General features: G+C 35.2%; 1 protein-coding gene across 1 annotated transcript in view; it reads right to left on the reverse strand.

The window, feature by feature from the left end:
* The window catches only part of MED16 (Mediator complex subunit 16), a 36,079-nt gene extending 19,237 nt beyond the window's left edge, over window positions 1-16,842 (reverse strand). The window contains exons 1-7 of the mRNA XM_074186495.1: window positions 16,619-16,842; window positions 16,424-16,567; window positions 16,168-16,366; window positions 9,841-10,090; window positions 5,123-5,275; window positions 4,833-5,029; window positions 344-885 (exon numbers count right to left, since the gene is read on the reverse strand). Of these exons, the coding sequence (XP_074042596.1) occupies window positions 344-885; window positions 4,833-5,029; window positions 5,123-5,275; window positions 9,841-10,090; window positions 16,168-16,366; window positions 16,424-16,567; window positions 16,619-16,692 (1,559 nt within the window). The 5' untranslated portion in view covers window positions 16,693-16,842. The remainder of the gene's footprint in view (window positions 1-343; window positions 886-4,832; window positions 5,030-5,122; window positions 5,276-9,840; window positions 10,091-16,167; window positions 16,367-16,423; window positions 16,568-16,618) is intronic.
* Window positions 16,843-17,693: the final 851 nt, after the last annotated feature.

Below are 17,693 nucleotides of genomic sequence, written 5' to 3' on the forward strand. Positions count from 1 at the left end.
TAAAAAACCTGTTACTGTTTAAAGTACGTTTTTCCGTTAACCAGCTGTCGCCCCCTATGAATGACAACTCTCAAAAGTCGAAACTTGTGCGAGCTAAGGACTAACGAGGTCTTACTTTTTAATGTGTGATTCCTAATACGGGTTGGACGATAGGAAGTGAAAATCGATTGTCCAAACTTGCGGCTCGAACCACCGGTTCATACAATAGTCGATTGAATGAGTAGAGCAAACCACCCACCTCAACCAACCAGCTATCGTCCGTCCAAGTGCATCTATATTAATAAAAAATATTTCGATTTGCTGCAAACTTACCCCTTTCTGCTGCAAACATTCTTTAACTCACCTGTACAAGGACGTCTTGATACACAAATACTGAATGTAGAAAAACTGCTGAATGGCCGGCGGCTGTCTGTTGAAGCTCTCAGTCAACCTATCGCAGATGGCATCAAGCATTCCCGGCCTCAGGACCAACAACAGGTCCAGCCAGTCCAAGCCACTCATCAAGCAGTACTCCAGGATGGTGGTGCAGTAGGGAACGCTCAACGGGGCCGCGCTCTCGATCTGCGGAGGCAGCTTAAACAGGTGCAAGCTGTCGTCGGAATCAACACAAAGCAACACGTTTCCAAGCCACGACATATCAATGCTGGAGATGTCAGTGCTAATTTTTTGGTATTTGGCGTTCGGCTCGTCCAGGTAGCGGGGTATGACGGAAAGATTCGTATAGGCTATCGGCTTCAAAGTGTCTCGGTAGAGGCAGTGGATTGAGTTGTCTGCGAAAGTGACAACGACATATCCACTGGATATGTTATTGACCAGGCTGAGTTTACTCGTCGCTAGAGAAGTGACTTGGCTGTTGTACTGGAAATGGCATTGGTACTGCCAAAGCTGTAAAGCATTTAAATGCAAATTGAAATTCCATATTTTTGTAAAAAAAAAAAAAACGTCAATCAATTCTATATTATGAAAGATCACTTTTATAAAGGATCATTCTTATTACTTACTAGCAGAATTCTTTGTAATATATAGTATACTAAAGTTTTTCGCTATTCAACTAAACTCTGTCCATCCAACAAAGTAAACCAAATAATGATAGATGCGTGATCAAAGCATGATCACCAAACACATGTGGATCTATTGGATAAAATAAACAAACTTCCTTACGCTGGCCAATAAGATTAAACTGCAATCGTTTGGCCGAATTCATTCAAGTATATTGCAACAGGGTTAGAGTGGTGACTTATACTCCACTTAAAAAAAATCCTTAGTGCGACACTATACAAGCAGCCTTGTCTGGGAGATCACGTGCACCATGCTTGATAATTTTTTGGAGCACTCTTTTGCTTAGATGGACAGAGTATAGTATAGTTTTCAATTTTGTTTAAACACAAACTTGACATACTTTTCCATCTAGGTTTATTATTCATAAGTAGATTGTGGTCAAAAATTTGTAATCTTCCATTAGTCGAACTTGGTCAGTACTGCCATTTTTTACTCGAGTGTTGTACAAATACTGCGTTGAAACACAGCGAAGAATGATATAAATTCAGACATCAATTGAAGTTTTGCAAAAACAAACTAGTTTCTTTTTCATTATTGTTGGAATCACCTTTTTATCTATGTTTAATAGCTTTGTATTCTAGAATGTTTATGTCACTGTGACAGATGTTAAAAAATCTAAGTTAATACTCGAACCTCTGGAGTAGAATAAAACCAAAATGAGCACTTTTTCCAATCACCTAGACTGAAATACTATTCTTGATGCGCGTTTCACCAAGTTGGCGTCTTCAGGAGATGAAAAACTTGATTTGTGAAAGCAGTTTTGCTCATTGGGAAAAGTACTTATTTTGGAGTGACTGATGATAAGTGAGTTCTGTTTGCTGTCATATTTTCCCTATAAAAGTTGAAAATATTACTGAAAAAACTGCTGTTTTAAAACAATAATGGTCTTTCAAGCAAAAAAAGTAGGCAGTTGGCAAAACATCGTATATACTGAAGAAAATATGGCACTGACAATAACGTTCAAAGATAAATCTGAAGTGGAAAAAAAACTGAAAGAAGAGCCATACACAAAGATTTGTGTTCTATTATCCTTAGTAGAATTGAAAACAAATAAACAATTATTGAAATATGCCCTCAAGCGATTCATAATCGAAAACCCAAGAAAATTGGACATATACTTGAAAAATGAATAAATTTCCTACATTGAATAACAGTTCCCATATCATCTGTATCTTTTCTTATAGAAGCATATACTTATACTTCCTTTTTGTTTCCTCTGAGTTTATTTTTTTAGTAATTATATTACCATAGATTATGTCTTAGTATTGCCATATTGTTTCTATTCCATAAAATGTACATACATACTCTTATCTGGGTGAGTAATATAACACAATTCAGGTGAAAATTACTCATTCAAGATAATCGAAATCTAATAATTATTTGTCACACAAAAAATTGTGTACATATTATTCTCAGAACAAGGTGATGATGTCTTTACTATCTGATGACTCTTCCAATGATTTTTGGCACATGTACAAACAGGCTTCAATTCTAACGATATGAAATCATTTAATTATTAAGCCACTTCACTTATTAATTTTATTATCTTTTTTTTTTACCTACACTTATACAGATATATTATAATTGAAGGTTTTTGTGGTCTTATAGATTAAGTGTGTACGTCCAAGGTTGGGTTTAAAAGCAGCTTTAATAGCTGAACCCCGCCCATTCATCATTCTTGTTAAACATGCATTTGTAAACATTGATATGATGAATAAAGTCATCTTATTATTATTATTACTATTGAAATAAGTTTGTAATTATATGGGGAGCTAATTCAAAGGAAAGAAAGTTAGAGGACATATTCTTTCATTTAATGGTTTTCCGTTTGGAATGATACCCAGAATATGAAAAGCATTAAAAATTGATCAACAAATCATGGCGATTTAGTTATTCAACAAATGTGTATCATCTTTAAAACAATTCCCATTGGATGCTAATTCTAACTTTTTATCTAGCAAATTTTTATAATCAGTGAATAAATGTCTCAGTGAACAACAAAATATGGAAGAAAAGAACAATAGAGAGTGAGAAGTTCAGTAGTAAACATATGACCAGCAAAATCACTGTTAGATTTACGAAATGAAATATCCCTCATTCTCAATGCCAAAAGAATAATATATAACTTAAAATATCGAATTTGACCAAGTTAAAATCGACCGGTATACCTCACCTCAAAAAATTGCCAGCGGAGAACTTTTACTAGATTCATCTGAGGAATGAACAAGAGAACCTAACAAAATATATGGAGATTCTCAGCATTGAAAAACACTAAGGGACTAGTGAAGAGAAATCATGTTCAAATCGTGACAACAGCCTGGGTCAGATAACGAATCCCTTTTATGTCAAAAAGTGGGAAGGAGATATAGGTAATATCCAATCTTTTGAATTGAAGGGAGATGTAGATAACGTCTCAAAATAAGATAAAAAATTCAACATACTATTAAACATATGATAGCTTGACAAACAATTGATGCTGTTCTTAGACTCAGTAATAGCTTGGCTGGAGAGGCTAGATGAAGTACATTTCTTAGATGAATAACTGTCAGAAGTATGTCTGTCAATTGTCAAATGTTGAAACTGTAGAATCTTTTATGAATGTCAGTAATATATCATATAAGCATTTGCTATCAGAAGTTATAAGCAAACTGTCATTATTCATGCAAATTTATCCCCAGAAGTTTATAACACTCTACAACTAAATACCAGTGGAATGAAAGTATTACACAACTAAAATATTAAAATACCAACTAAAACAATTATTGCTACTGAATCCAACATATGATATAAATAAAAATTTTCTGCATTCATGGGTCTGAATATTTATGTTTTACTTGTCAAGAGTGTGGATAAATGTTTCTGTGTGAAATTGTTCATATATGTACATATAAGTGTGACTAGTTTTATACATGTAAATATCTCATCTTTAATACAATTTTTTATTTTAAATATTTTTTTATTTTGAGAATACTCTACAATCTAAACGAAAAACTGTTGTGTGACTATTGTAACATACTGTTTTTTCTGTTGAAATTATTGAAGGTGAATAAATATCTTATCTTATCTTATTTACTAACATCCTGTATATCTTGTGTTGGGACCTACAAGAACCTATTCTTGTTCCTTTTCTATTCCTCATCTTTATTAAATAACTCAAAGAAACGATTGAAACTCAATGGCAAACTTCAATTATTCACTAACAAAATTTTCGAAGAATCAATATTCTATGAACAAAGATTTTTTGCGGAAAAAATAAATGAATATGAAGAGTAAAAGAGCCACATATTTCCTTAAAAATAAAAATTAATAAATTCCAAGTTTCAAACAAAATTTAGTAAAATTCTAATTTTCAACTTGGGATTTAAGAAAACTCCTGAGTATTCTCAGAGTTTTTGTTGAATTCCGACTTTAGACTAGAAACTTTATGAAATTCCGACTTGGAACACAGAGTTTTATCAAATTTCGACTTCGAACTGAAAATTTACTCAAATCCAGACTTTGATCTCGGAATTTAGCGATTTCTATTACAAAATCATTTGTTACCCTTCAACGCATTCGTAGAATGTTTATATGAGAAATGTTATTACATAATGATATGTTTTGAATTAAAATTTTCATTTTAAACTACAATCGTTCAGCATTCATCACATTTCTGATCTAAACATTTTCTTATAACTCAATTCTGATTTAGTTCAATTAACTTATGATTTATGTATTAGGGTAATAACAAGTTTATATTATATACTATATACATATATAATGATGAAACTCACAACTCTGTTGAAGAACTGAGGAGTCTCAGAATTTCCCAGAGATTTATGTACAGGCAAAGCCTTTTCTCTGAGCTCCCACACCTGAATACAACTCATTTTAGGACTACTGGCTGTAACAACCAGCGAATCGGCATCCTCCCTCATTATCCACTTGATGTGACTAACTGAGCTTCGCTTCTCTTTGAGAAGTTGATCCACTGCAAATCACATTTGAAATAGTTTTTTACCTAAGTTGAATATTTTACCCAAAGAAAAAAATCAGAACTTAACGGTATTTTTTGAAAACTTACTCAGCGTTTCCTTGGGAGCTTCAATTAGGAAAAAACTAAGAAGAGACTGACTCTTAATTGTGCACTTCTCGTCTTCTTTCTTAACGGAAACTGTGTAACACTGAATAGGCATTGACGGGTCCCCGCTGCTTACGGCCAATAGGAAGTGACCATCTACAAAAACATTGGTAATAACAAATTGAAGCTTCTGCTTTACAAAAAAGATTGAGAACAGTAAAGTAGACTTCATTCTCTCGTGTAACGATTAAAAAATGTACGTGAACTATTCAAAAAATATACGTGAACTATTCAAATTTTGCGGACTACGTGCATTTGATTAGATTTATTTTAATTATTTTTATGTTGGTACACTCGTCTTGAACTTATGTTCACGGTTTCTTCTGTTTGGCATGTTTAATTTGTTGGTGAGAGGCATAAAAGTTAGAAGTGTTTTGCGTGTTCGGCGATTTTGTGCTATCGAAAAAAATTGGATCAAAGAATTTGCATCAAATTCTTTGTGAAAAATGGAATTGAGTGCTCAAAAACACTTCAAATGTTGACAGTGGCATACGGTGATTGTACTCTGACTCAGAAAAATGGATAAGCCCCACTGTTCAAGTCCATAGGAAATTACTGACTGAATTAAACTGTGCTATAAAAGCTTGAGAACATCAAGAGAGACTGTTTGTTTCAACCGAAGAAGTAAATATATATGTTTACTGAGCTTCAATTTGACACTATCAACATGAAACTTCCAGGTAAGTTTATTATCAATATAAACACCTAAGAATTTAGTACAATTAACTGGATGTGAAGTTTCATTATTTAATCTAACCAAATAGCTTTAATCAATTGTTGTATTTTTAGTAACAAAGTTGTGCATTTGAGATTTAGCGGAATTTAGCAGCAGGCCATTTATAGAACACCACTCAGAAATTTGATCAGTTACTTCATTAGCTTTGACAATTACTTCGGACATAGTTCCCGCAGAGACTAAGATGTTAGTATCGTCCGCAAAAATGACAGTAATGGAAGCTTTTGAACACAGACCAGCTGACTACAATCAGTCAGGTAAGATTCAACCCAATTCAATGCAGAGCCACGTATATCATAAAACTGCAATTTGTGTAACAGTATGTCATGGTCAACGAGGTCAAAAGCCTTTGCTCTAATCAAAAAATAATCCTAAAGTCTGCTGTTTGTTTTCCAAGATTTCCAGCGCATGTTTAATGAGTTGATCAATTGCATCAACTGTAGATTTATTTCTTCTACAAGCATTCTGACTAGAAGAAAATAATCTGAATGATTCAAAGCAATCATATAATCTTTGATAGAAACAGTATTCAATAATCTTAGAAAACTGACTAAGTAGCGATATTGGCCTGTAAGATGCACAGTCAGATCGAGAGCCCTTATGTTTGTATATTGGCAAAACCTCAAAAGCTTGAAACACTGTTTAGAACCAGAAAACTGTACACCTCAGCAACTTTTGATGCTCTATAAAGCTCAGATCAGACCTTCTTTGGAGTATTGTTCTCATGTATGGACCTCCGCCCCTAAGCTTACCCTGAAGCTGATGCATTCGATCCATATAAGAGCCATCCGTCTGATTGGAGACACAAACATCACTTGCAAACCTGATAACCTGGAACATCGAAGAAAAGTTGGAGATTTGTCTCTCTTCTATAGATATTTTCACGGGAAGTGTTCAAGTGACTTGGCACATTTGATTCCACCAATAGCGGTACATGGCTGCTCATAGCGGTACATGGCTGCTCATCGTTCTGAAGTTCAACTCAGTACACCTCGAACTTCACTGCTCAAGGAACTATTTTATTTGGAGAACTACGTTTATGTGGAATAAACTTCCTGAGAACGTTTTTCCAGTGATTCAAATCGAATGTGAATCGCTACTTCGCACAGGCACCGCTCTTAGAGCCCCTTAAGGATTTTCCTGTCGTGTTTGTATTTTGTCCTTGAAAAAACGCAAAACATGTCATATTTTTTGTAAAACCCTTTTATTGAAAATCTTGCAGTCAATTGTATCAGTTATTGATGATTTTAGGTATATTTTTCCTGCTTTTCCTAGTTTTAATTAGCCTTTCTTCTAATTTGTTTCCATCTCCCTTATATTCTTAGTATCAATTACATGGTTCAAGTACATGGTACAAGTATCAAGTACATGGTTTATACAAAACACTGGAAGCATTAACATTTACTTCCTTATTAGTCAGTGGGTTATGCTTGAAGACTAGCAGTAAACAAATCTAAAGAAATGAACTTTAAACATTCAAGACAGTCTCGAATATACCTACACAGTAGGTTGAATGGACTGACGCCTATCAGAAAACAACTACTCCCCTGGCTAATACCACGACGGGCGTTGGATTATATCCGACAGGCGTCAGTGCAGGAATCTTCACAGAAAATTTCCTGCATATGCAATTGGCAATACAACTGAAAGAGTCGACTTTCAATTTTGGAACGGGCACACTTGCAGACCAGTTTCGAACTCATTAGCCACTCATCAGTGCAAGATAGTGGCCATCATCGACCTAAAGTCAATGATAATCAATATTATTGTATTTTTTTCTCAACACCAAATCGTTATTTTTAACACCTTAATACGTGTTTCGAGGAAGATTAAAGATTTTAATCTTCCTCTTTGAAGATGATCACTTGGTGATCGAAACACGTATCAAGATGTTAAAAATAACGATTTGGTGTTAGAAAAAAACTCCAGTAATATTCATTATTACACCAAAGGTTCCAAACAGTGCATCATAAGTCAATGATAATCCATAATTGAAAATCGGAATTCTTTCAGAGTATTTCATTCCTCTTCCTAAGTCGGAGCAAACAACAAAATGTCACTCCATCTAGTGGACGAGGTACTAACCAACTGCATACCCGTAATTTGCCCGATTCCTCTGAATAAGGAAGAAAAACTTTCTTATTAGTCAGTGGGCTATGCTTGAAGACTGGCAGCAAACAAATCTAATCTATATATATATATATATATATATATATATATATATATCTATCTATCTATCTATATACAAATCTAATCTATATATATATATATATATATATATATATATATATCTATCTATCTATATATATATATATATATATATATATATATATATATATATAGATCGCTTTAGGGAAAAAAAGTTGACGGGTGATTATTAAACGAATGTAACTTACAACAAAATTTATTAAATGGTCAAAAATACTGAGTGCGCATAAAAGCAAAACTAAAAAAAAATATGGCTCTTCTTTGGCACCCCGAAAAAAAATCATAATACAAAAAAAATGTGAATCAGTACAAAATATGGCCTCCACGCTGGTTTATTACGGCCCTACATCTATCGTGCATCGACAAAATGAGATTGTCAATGTCTTGTTGAGGTACATTTGCCCATTCAGCGATTAAAAGCTGTCTCATTTGAAACGTTGTGTGAATGTTCCCCATATGCGGAGTAATTCTTTGTTTAAGCATGTCCCACACATGCTCGATGGGATTCAGGTCCGGTGATTGTGCTGGCCATGGCAAAACATCAACTCCTTCGTTGGTGAGCCAGTCAGTCACTAGACGCGACATGTGGACGAGCATTATCGTGCATTAGGTGGAAGTTTTCACCAACAGCACCAGCAAACGGACGGACGATAGGTAGAAGAATGGTGTCGCAGTACTGTCGAACTGTGAGGGCGCGATTTGGAAAAACGAGATCGGTTCTGCCGCCGATCATGATTCCGCCCCATAGCATTACTGTACCACCTCTGTATATGTGGACTTCCTGGACGTGTCTCAAACGTTCATTATTTCCAGGTCGTCTCCACAGTCTTACTCGACGAGAATCTGGATGAAATCCAAATCTGGATTCGTCTGTAAACAAAACTGTGGCCCAATCATTTGCATCCCAGTTTTGATGTTCTTGACACCATTCTAATCTTCTACCACGATTGCCTCTCGACAAAGGTGGACATCTAAGTGGCCTTCTGTTGTGGAGATCTGCGTTGCTTCATGCAGTCGATTTCTGACAGTATCACGACCAATGGTTACCTGGTGCGTCTGCTGCAACATGTTAACCAACTCAGGTGCTGTGATTGTCGGTTGTCTTCTTGCGATTAAGACCAAAAATCGGTCTTGAACTGCAGTTGTAGCGCGTCCTCACCCTGGATGTTGTTCGGCTGGACTGCCAGTTTCACGGAAACGCCGCCACAATCGACTGATAACACTTTGGGAGACCCCCAAACGAAGAGCTGCATCATTTTGTCGCATGCCACCTTGAAGAAGCCCTACAGCTCTATTCATCTCAGCCAATGGTAAGTGATGGCGTTCCATGTTAAAGCACAATATTTCCAGTTTAATTGCTGAGCAAGAACTGCATAGAATGTACAAACTCGACACTTTCAGATTATTCATTTTAGCCAAAAACCTACAGTTTGTAAAAAACTTGATAAAAGATTAGTTACCGTTTTTGCAGGCTTTGTTCAACCCATAGAAATCTACAGGGTGGTCGAGTGTACCAATTTAATCGAAATTAAACGACCTCATGCATTTATTTTTATGATATTTAGTATGTTATAAAAATATCCCTAGACTTTTCCGATGTGTGTATAATATATCACAGTAGGTTGAATGGACTGACGCATTTTTGCTTATTTGTCACTACTCCAGTAAAATGTCAAGATTTCTACAGCACAGATTTCAATGAAAAACGTTAACTTACTCTTTCCGTAACATATATCAGCAGTTTTCACTAATGTTCTAGTATGCCCAAGACTTTCGGTGGCCATTATCATGGGCGTTTGGCACATGGGTTGGGGCAACAACACTGCAGCTAACATACCAGTGGTAGTGAGTAAAAGAGCGCCACTTGCTGGTCTACCGCCAAACTGTTTAACTGAAGGTGTGAATTTGACATGCTGGAATTTCTCAGTATACGAAGGACTGTCTTTCTTTTCTGAGTTGAGACAAATCTGGAATATACAATTTGTTCAATACCAACTAGTGTTAGTGTGCTTCATTTGGCGAAAATTCAGAAAAATATGAAGCAATAAATAAGCTCATTCATTTATTTTATTTATTTATTTATGTATGTATACGAGTAATCCCCACGAGGGAAAATTAATAATATAAATACAGTATTTCCTTAAAACTAACTTAACCTTAATGTATGTATAAATGTATCAATGTAAATATATAAAATTTAAATTATATAAACTTAAAATCATCATTCTAACTGGTTATCTTTTAAATTCCGTTGCTACAGTTTTTTGAAAGTATTCAGTGAAATTCCTATAACGTCACAATCAAAACGGTTGGCTTCTCACATAAACCTTAACAGGGGTGAGAAGTATCCATAGTTAGTATGGTGATTAGTGGCAGTAATAAGATCATTACAATTAATGTCACCTGATATAATTTTAAATAAGGTCATGATATCATTATTTGTTCTACGAAAATAAAGGGTATGAAGATTCGCAATATCAAATATATCCGAATAAACCATAGATATATAAACAAGAGAATAAACATATTCTCCAACTGTGAGGCCAGATTGTAAGGCAACAACTCTGAGGAATCTATTTTGCACTACTTCAATATTATTTATATGTACAGTATGATGAGGAGACCAGACTGGGGACACATATTCCAAAATAGATCTTATATAGACTAGATAAAGAATTCTGGTGGCATCTAATGTTAGATCCTTACAATTTTGGAAGATAAAATCAAGAAGTTTCAGAGCTTGATTGATGGTAGTGTTGATGAGGGTGATGAATGAAAGGTTCACATCAAAGATTATACCCAAATCTCTTATTTCATTGAGCCGTTTCAGATTGACATCGTCGAGAACATAGCTGAAGTCGATTTTGTTATTTATTCTAGCAAACGTTAGACAGAAGCATTTCTGTTGATTTAGGGACATCCCATTGTTTTCAGACCAAACATATAGAGAATTGATATCATCCTATATTTTATGACAATCTTCAATACTTTCGATAAGCGAATATGGCAGGTTATCAGCAAACAGAAAAAATTTACAGTAATGAATTAAATTGCCAACATCATTTATGAATAGGGTAAACAGCAGGGGTCCCAAATGAGAGCCCTGTGGCACTCCAGAAGGTACCGAGATTCGTTCTGATTCAAAGTTTTTCTTGAGATAATCGCCTATCCAGTGAGTAATAAAATTGGGAAAACCTAACAAAACCAACATCTGTACCAATAGATTATGATTAACATGATCAAACGCTTTACTAAAATCAGAATAGATTTCATCAATTTGTAGGCCTGATTCGAAACTTTTGATTGTTTCATTTTGATATACTAGTAGGAAGTTGGTAACTGTAGATCTCACAGCTGTGAAACCATGTTGCTGATCAATGACTAGATCCTTACAATGCCAAGTAAGTAGGGGTGTTAGTAACGATTCAAAAAGTTTGGGAACCACTGAGAGCATACTTGTAGATCTATAATTTTAAATGTTTTTTTTGTGTATTTGTTTCATATGCATTTTTTTCAATTTTATTAGTGGATGCATGTATTATCAACTAAATCACAGCATCCAAGAAAATGCTGTGAATACATTGTTAGTAATATGTGTTGCATATTGGAGTAATTTTTACTATGTATTTATGACGAGAAACACATTGTATCCTCTTTACTCTTCCTTTTACTCTTCCATGCTTCCTTGCCTCGATTTTTTTAATAAAACATTGTTGATCTTTTTCAATGATTTTTGAAGGACCACCATAACAAAGAGTTCAAAACTTATATTTATACAGGGTGTTTGGTAGCTGGGTGCAAACCTTTAAGGCCCATGTAGAACATATTCATACAAACATTTTTATTTTCTAGCGCGTTTTTGATTTTTAAGGGAACTTTTACGATTTTTAGTACAAAAACCCAAAATTGGTCAATTAGATGCTAATAACTTCGAATCTTAACAGAAATGTCTGGTTTTTTAAATTTATTTTAGTAGTCTTATGTGTCCTCAATCGTACTAAAGTAGTTTGAAGCACCATTGTGTCCAAAAAATTTATGTACAGAGCATTTAAACTTTACAAAAAAAGAAAGAAAATAAAAAATCTGACCTTTGATGTCAATTAAAAAAATAAATAAAATACATGCAGGTGTTCAGACACCTTTAAAAACATGCTCAGTTATTGCTCTTTCGTTTGAAGTATCAGTTACCTAGCTAAGTCTTAAACGTTTTTAATTAGGGTACCTGAACCAGTTAAAGGTCGTATATATGGATATTTGAAAAATTTTAAAAAATTAATTTAAATGAAATTCAGCTCAAAAACCTGCAAACGAAAACACTAAAGCAATATGCGATATTATTTTTAGACTTGCATGGAATAATAAGAAACTTAGCCCAACTTGAAAGAAGAGAAAACTGAACAAAGGCCGGTGCCGGTGGCATTTTACAACAAAGAATTTGACCTGAAGCTAGTCATTAATTGGAATGCATTCTGTGGTTATGATTTAGACCTTATGCTAGGGCCATAAACTTGCTTTTTAGTTTATCAATTTTTAGGTACCTGAGTTGAGTAATCATCTTGGACCCCTCGCCGGGTCGGTTGGCCAAACAAGTTCTCTAGTCATTGCTTTGCCCTTTCGAGTTGCGAGTAGACGTTGGTTTTGTGTTCCCCATTTTTGTAATTCACCGTGTTCAGTTGTAGCCTTTCGCTCCTGCAGGTGTTGTTTATTTTGGACTATCGAACTTTTTGTTGTGTGTGCTGCCATGGCTGAGTTTACGAGTCATGAACAAGCCGATATCATTTTTATGTATCGCAGAGCTGATGGTAACGCATCTCTGGCACGACGTTTGTACCAAGAACGTTACCGTAAACGTAAATTAATTTCTAATTGTAGCGGTAGTTAAATTTTGCCATTTTCACCTTCAAAAGACGTTAAAAATGAGTTATTTTATTGCAGGGTGCCTAACGTCCGTGTGTTTTCCAACACATATTGTAGGCTGTCTGAATCTGGTATTCATCATGCTGAACCTGCAGTAAATCCAGTAAGACATAATGTCAATGTTGAGGAGCAAATTCTCGCAGCCTTCGAAGCGGATCCTACCACCAGCATCAGAGTTGTAGCGAGAGATTTAAACCTTTCGATATGGAAAGTGTGGAGTACGATGCACAACGAAAAGAAATATCCGTTTCACGGCACGGGTGTGCAAGGCTTGGAGGAAACGGATCCGGCGAGACGGATACGGTTCTGCCGTTTTTTGCTAAACGCAAATATTGACGACGCGTGGTTCTTAAAGTCCATCCTCTGGACTGACGAATCGAAGTTCTCCAGGGAAGGAATTACTAATTTCCACAACCTTCATGAATGGGCTGATAAAGACAGCAATCCAAATTGGAAAAAACAGGTAAATAAATGATTTTTATTATTATTATTTTGTTACCCATGTTCAACACGTGTTTAATTACCTGAATTAACTAATTTTATTGCATTTTTGTTTCAGATTTCTTTCCAAAGACAATTTTCAATAAATGTGTGGGCTGGTGTCATCGGACGCACATTGGTTGGCCCACACATTTTGCCTGACAATTTGAATGGACAAAATTACCTCGAATTCATGATAAACGACTTGCCAATGTTACGCTATGATGCCGTAGTGCCAATATTGGACACGGACAGGCCGATCACATTTCAGCAAGATGGATGCCCAGCACATTGGGCTGTAAGCGTCCGCGAACACCTGAACCGCTGTTTTCCTGGCAACTGGATCGGGAGAGACGGACCCATCCCCTGGCCTGCCAGATCGCCCGACCCGACTCCGTTGGATTTTTTTGTGTGGGGTCGGGTGAAAGAACTCGTATACACAACAGAAATCACCACGAGAGAAGAATTACTTCAGCGAATAGAGGCAGCGTTTGAAATTATGAAACAGGAAATGCAATTGAAAGTAACCACATTTGAAGTACGAAATCGTTGTAGAAAGTGTATACGCAATGGTGGAGGACATTTTGAACACCAACAATAAATTTTTACAGTACAAAACATTTTTTTCTTTAATTCCACAAAAATCCATATTTACGACCTTTAACTGGTTCAGGTACCCTAATTAAAAAAGTTTAAGACTTAGCTAGGTAAATGATACCTCAAACGAAAGAGCAATAACTAAGCATGTTTTTAAAGGTGTCTGAACACCTGTATGTATTTTATTTATTTTTTTAATTGGCATCAAAGGTTAGATTTTTTATTTTCTTTCTTTTTTCGTAAAGTTTAAATGCTCTGTACATTACTTTTTTGGACACAATGGTGCTTCAAACTACTTTAGTATGATTGAGGACACATGAGACTACTAAAATAAATTTAAAAAACCGGACATTTCTGTTAAGATTCGAAGTTATTAGCATTTAATTGACCAATTTTGGGTTTTTGTACTAAAAATCGTAAAAGTTCCCTTAAAAATCAAAAGCGCGCTAGAAAATAAAAATGTTTGTATGAATATGTTCTACATGGGCTACTGTATCACCCCCTTAAAGGTTTGCACCCAGCTACCAAACACCCTGTATATTAAGAACCATGAAAAATATGTTTTCGATATTTATATATTCAAGGCTCTTGAGGATAACTCTTTATATTGAAACATTTTTAACATTCTCTTCTAATGAACTAGAATAGGTGTTTCCTTAAACTGTGCATAATTGCAAATATGTAACACATTGAAACTGTTGATGTTCATAAGAAAAGATTTATGCTTGATTCAGATGCCAACAGAAGAAACTCTCCATCTTTTTTTAGTAATAGAGTCAATGTTCTTCAATCCCCAATCCATTGAACAAGGTAATGAGCTAACTATTACTTCATTTGGTGAATGATCTTTCAAATCTGATGAAGAGTGAAACTCTGCCAAACAGTGAAAACCTAATTCTTGTTTGATGACTCACTTCAAAGGATGTATAAATGCATTGGGATGGGCCAATCCTGGTAGACTTTGCCAGGAGTCGAAAACTCTTATCACAGTCCAAATACTCACTGTTGTTTGGAAAACATAGTGATGCCATAACAGGTTCTGGTCTGATGGAACCGCTTGCAGCACCCTCCCTTGCAAGGTAGTCAGCAACTTTATTACCTTCCTAGGCCACCGTGGTCAGAGATCTAGACTACAGGCAATTTGTCAAGTCTATTAACTGGAATCTATTTTGTCAATTCAATACCAATTTGGGATTGTTCGGTGTGAATTGGAGCCGAATGGTTTCAGACCCGCTTAGCTATCTGTTAATATGAGGTTAAGTGCCTTGGAGAATGCCAATCCAGGTAGACTTTGCCAGGAGTCTAAAACTCTTATCGTAGTCCAAGTACTCACAGTTTGTTTGACAAAACATAAAGTGATGCCAATAACAAGTTCTGGTCCGATGGAACCATTTGCAGCACCCTCCCTTACAAAAAAGTTAGCAGCTTTATTACCTTCCAAGGCCACCACAGTCAGATATCTAGACTACAGGCAATTTGTCAAGTCCATTAACTGGAGTTTGTTCTGGCAATTCAATACCAATTTGGAGACAGTTCACTCCTTCTGAAACTCTGAAACCGGTCTGTAGGTGGCATAAAAACCTGCAAATCACAGCCAAAATACCCAAAAAATAACTTTCACAAAGTAAAACGACTCGAGAGAAAACAGAAGATCTACTGCAAAAACAGTAGACCTGGCACATCACTGAACAAGGCACATACATATGATGATTGATTCGCAATGCACTCTAATTGCGTTACGGCTCAGTTCTGGGAAATTTGACCTTTGCTTCTAATATGACAATTTTCATAAAAAAAGTGATCATTTCAATTACAATAATAAATATGCTTTATTGGCTAAAGGGCAATTTTATTGACTGATGTCAAAAGTTTCGATTGCTATTTCTCTATTCCAGGTGAAGACAAATTCAACAAATGAAAAATAATGAAAATTGGTCATACATTTTCAAGTTATAAATAGTGTAGATGACATGACTTTACAACTCTGTTTTGTATATTAGATGATAATTATTTTTGTAAAATGAAGAAGACGATGACTAATATTACCTACCCTTTTTCCAGAATGGAAGAAAGCTGATGCCAAGATGTGTTCTCCTTCGAGAACTGTTTGCAATACCAAGGACCAATCATTTAAAATGTACTCTTTAGTCTTGTAGATTTTCACACAACCATTTTCATCTGCGATGAGTAGAAGTTCTCCTGTAAAATCCCACTGGAGAACCGTCACTGGTGACGAATTTCCCAGAACTCTGAAACAATACAATCAATAATTATATGGAGAAGAAAACATGGACTATATTTATTACATATGAACTTGCCAGGGACTATTCAAATCAGCAACATAAACGTTTGAACTCCAGTATAGAGAGTTAGACTCTTCAATGTTACTGTCTGTGCTGAATGCAATAACATTTCGGCTGGATACTGAACATAAAATAGATTTTTCAAGTCTGGAAAAAAGTAATGAATAAAAGAAAACAAATGATATATCATAGCCTTACTTGGTGAATATGTTTTGTTTGTAAGGATTTAAAGACCTACTGGGTTTTTTACTAATAGTGAAAATATGATCCATTGTATTAAATAACTATTACCGAAGTTCACTTTAAAATGCTACAAATATCATTCAATTTGTCCATTTTTTAATAATAAATATATATTATATATTTGATGCATTAGAGTTACAAAAGTACAATAACAAATAATATAATCCCATAACGTCATATACAAATGCAGTTTATGCAGCCTAAATTCCAAATTCCCTAAATTTTAAATTCAGTGTTACCAATCCGAACTCTTCACAGATTACTCAGGGTTAGAGGAATTTAAGTATGTGTCTATCATACATTGGTGTATCCACGATACGCCTTGGTTTCTGAAATTGTTTTAAACCAAGTGGGGTATTTCTGATGTTGCTGCAAGATGGTGCCAATAAACAAAATATTTTTATTCATTTTAATCATCATTTGTTCCTTAATAATAAATGTTTTCTGAGAAACAAATGAGTGAATTTATTGCAAAAAAAACGCGTTAGAGTTGACGCTCGTTGAATATTGTTATTATGTGATAGATGGAGCAAGAAACGATTCCATTGGGGTACGCTCAGCGCTTCGTGAATAGAATGCCGAAGTGTCTTTCATCTCTTTATTATATGAAGAATCATGAATGCCAGTGTTTTCGTCAAAATATTTTAGATAGAGAGGAATCCAAAAGTGTTTCACAATGATGTATCTATTTATTTGTTGACCTATTCACTTTGTAGAAATTCATTTCGAATGTCGGTAGCCAAGCGGTTTGGTGTGGGTGCTTTGTTCACTCACTCGAATTGACTGCCGTGTTGGTCGGTGGTTCAAGCCCTAGTCTAAACGATCGATCTTCACTTGTTATCGTCCAACCCGTGTTAGAAATCACACGTTAAAAGGTAAGACCTCGTTAATCCTTAGCTCGCACAATTTTCGACTTCTGAGGGTTGTCGTTCGTAGGGGTGTGACAACTGGTTAACGGAAAAACAGACAGACATATAGAATAAAGAAAATAACTTTTGTCTAATGGTTTGAATAACCTAAACCGATCGTA

The sequence above is a fragment of the Leptinotarsa decemlineata genome, unplaced genomic scaffold (genome assembly GCF_025532065.1).
Source record: "Leptinotarsa decemlineata unplaced genomic scaffold, Ldec_3_MD MMD2_tig00078422_RagTag_RagTag, whole genome shotgun sequence".
In the NCBI taxonomy this organism is placed as follows: domain Eukaryota; kingdom Metazoa; phylum Arthropoda; class Insecta; order Coleoptera; family Chrysomelidae; genus Leptinotarsa; species Leptinotarsa decemlineata.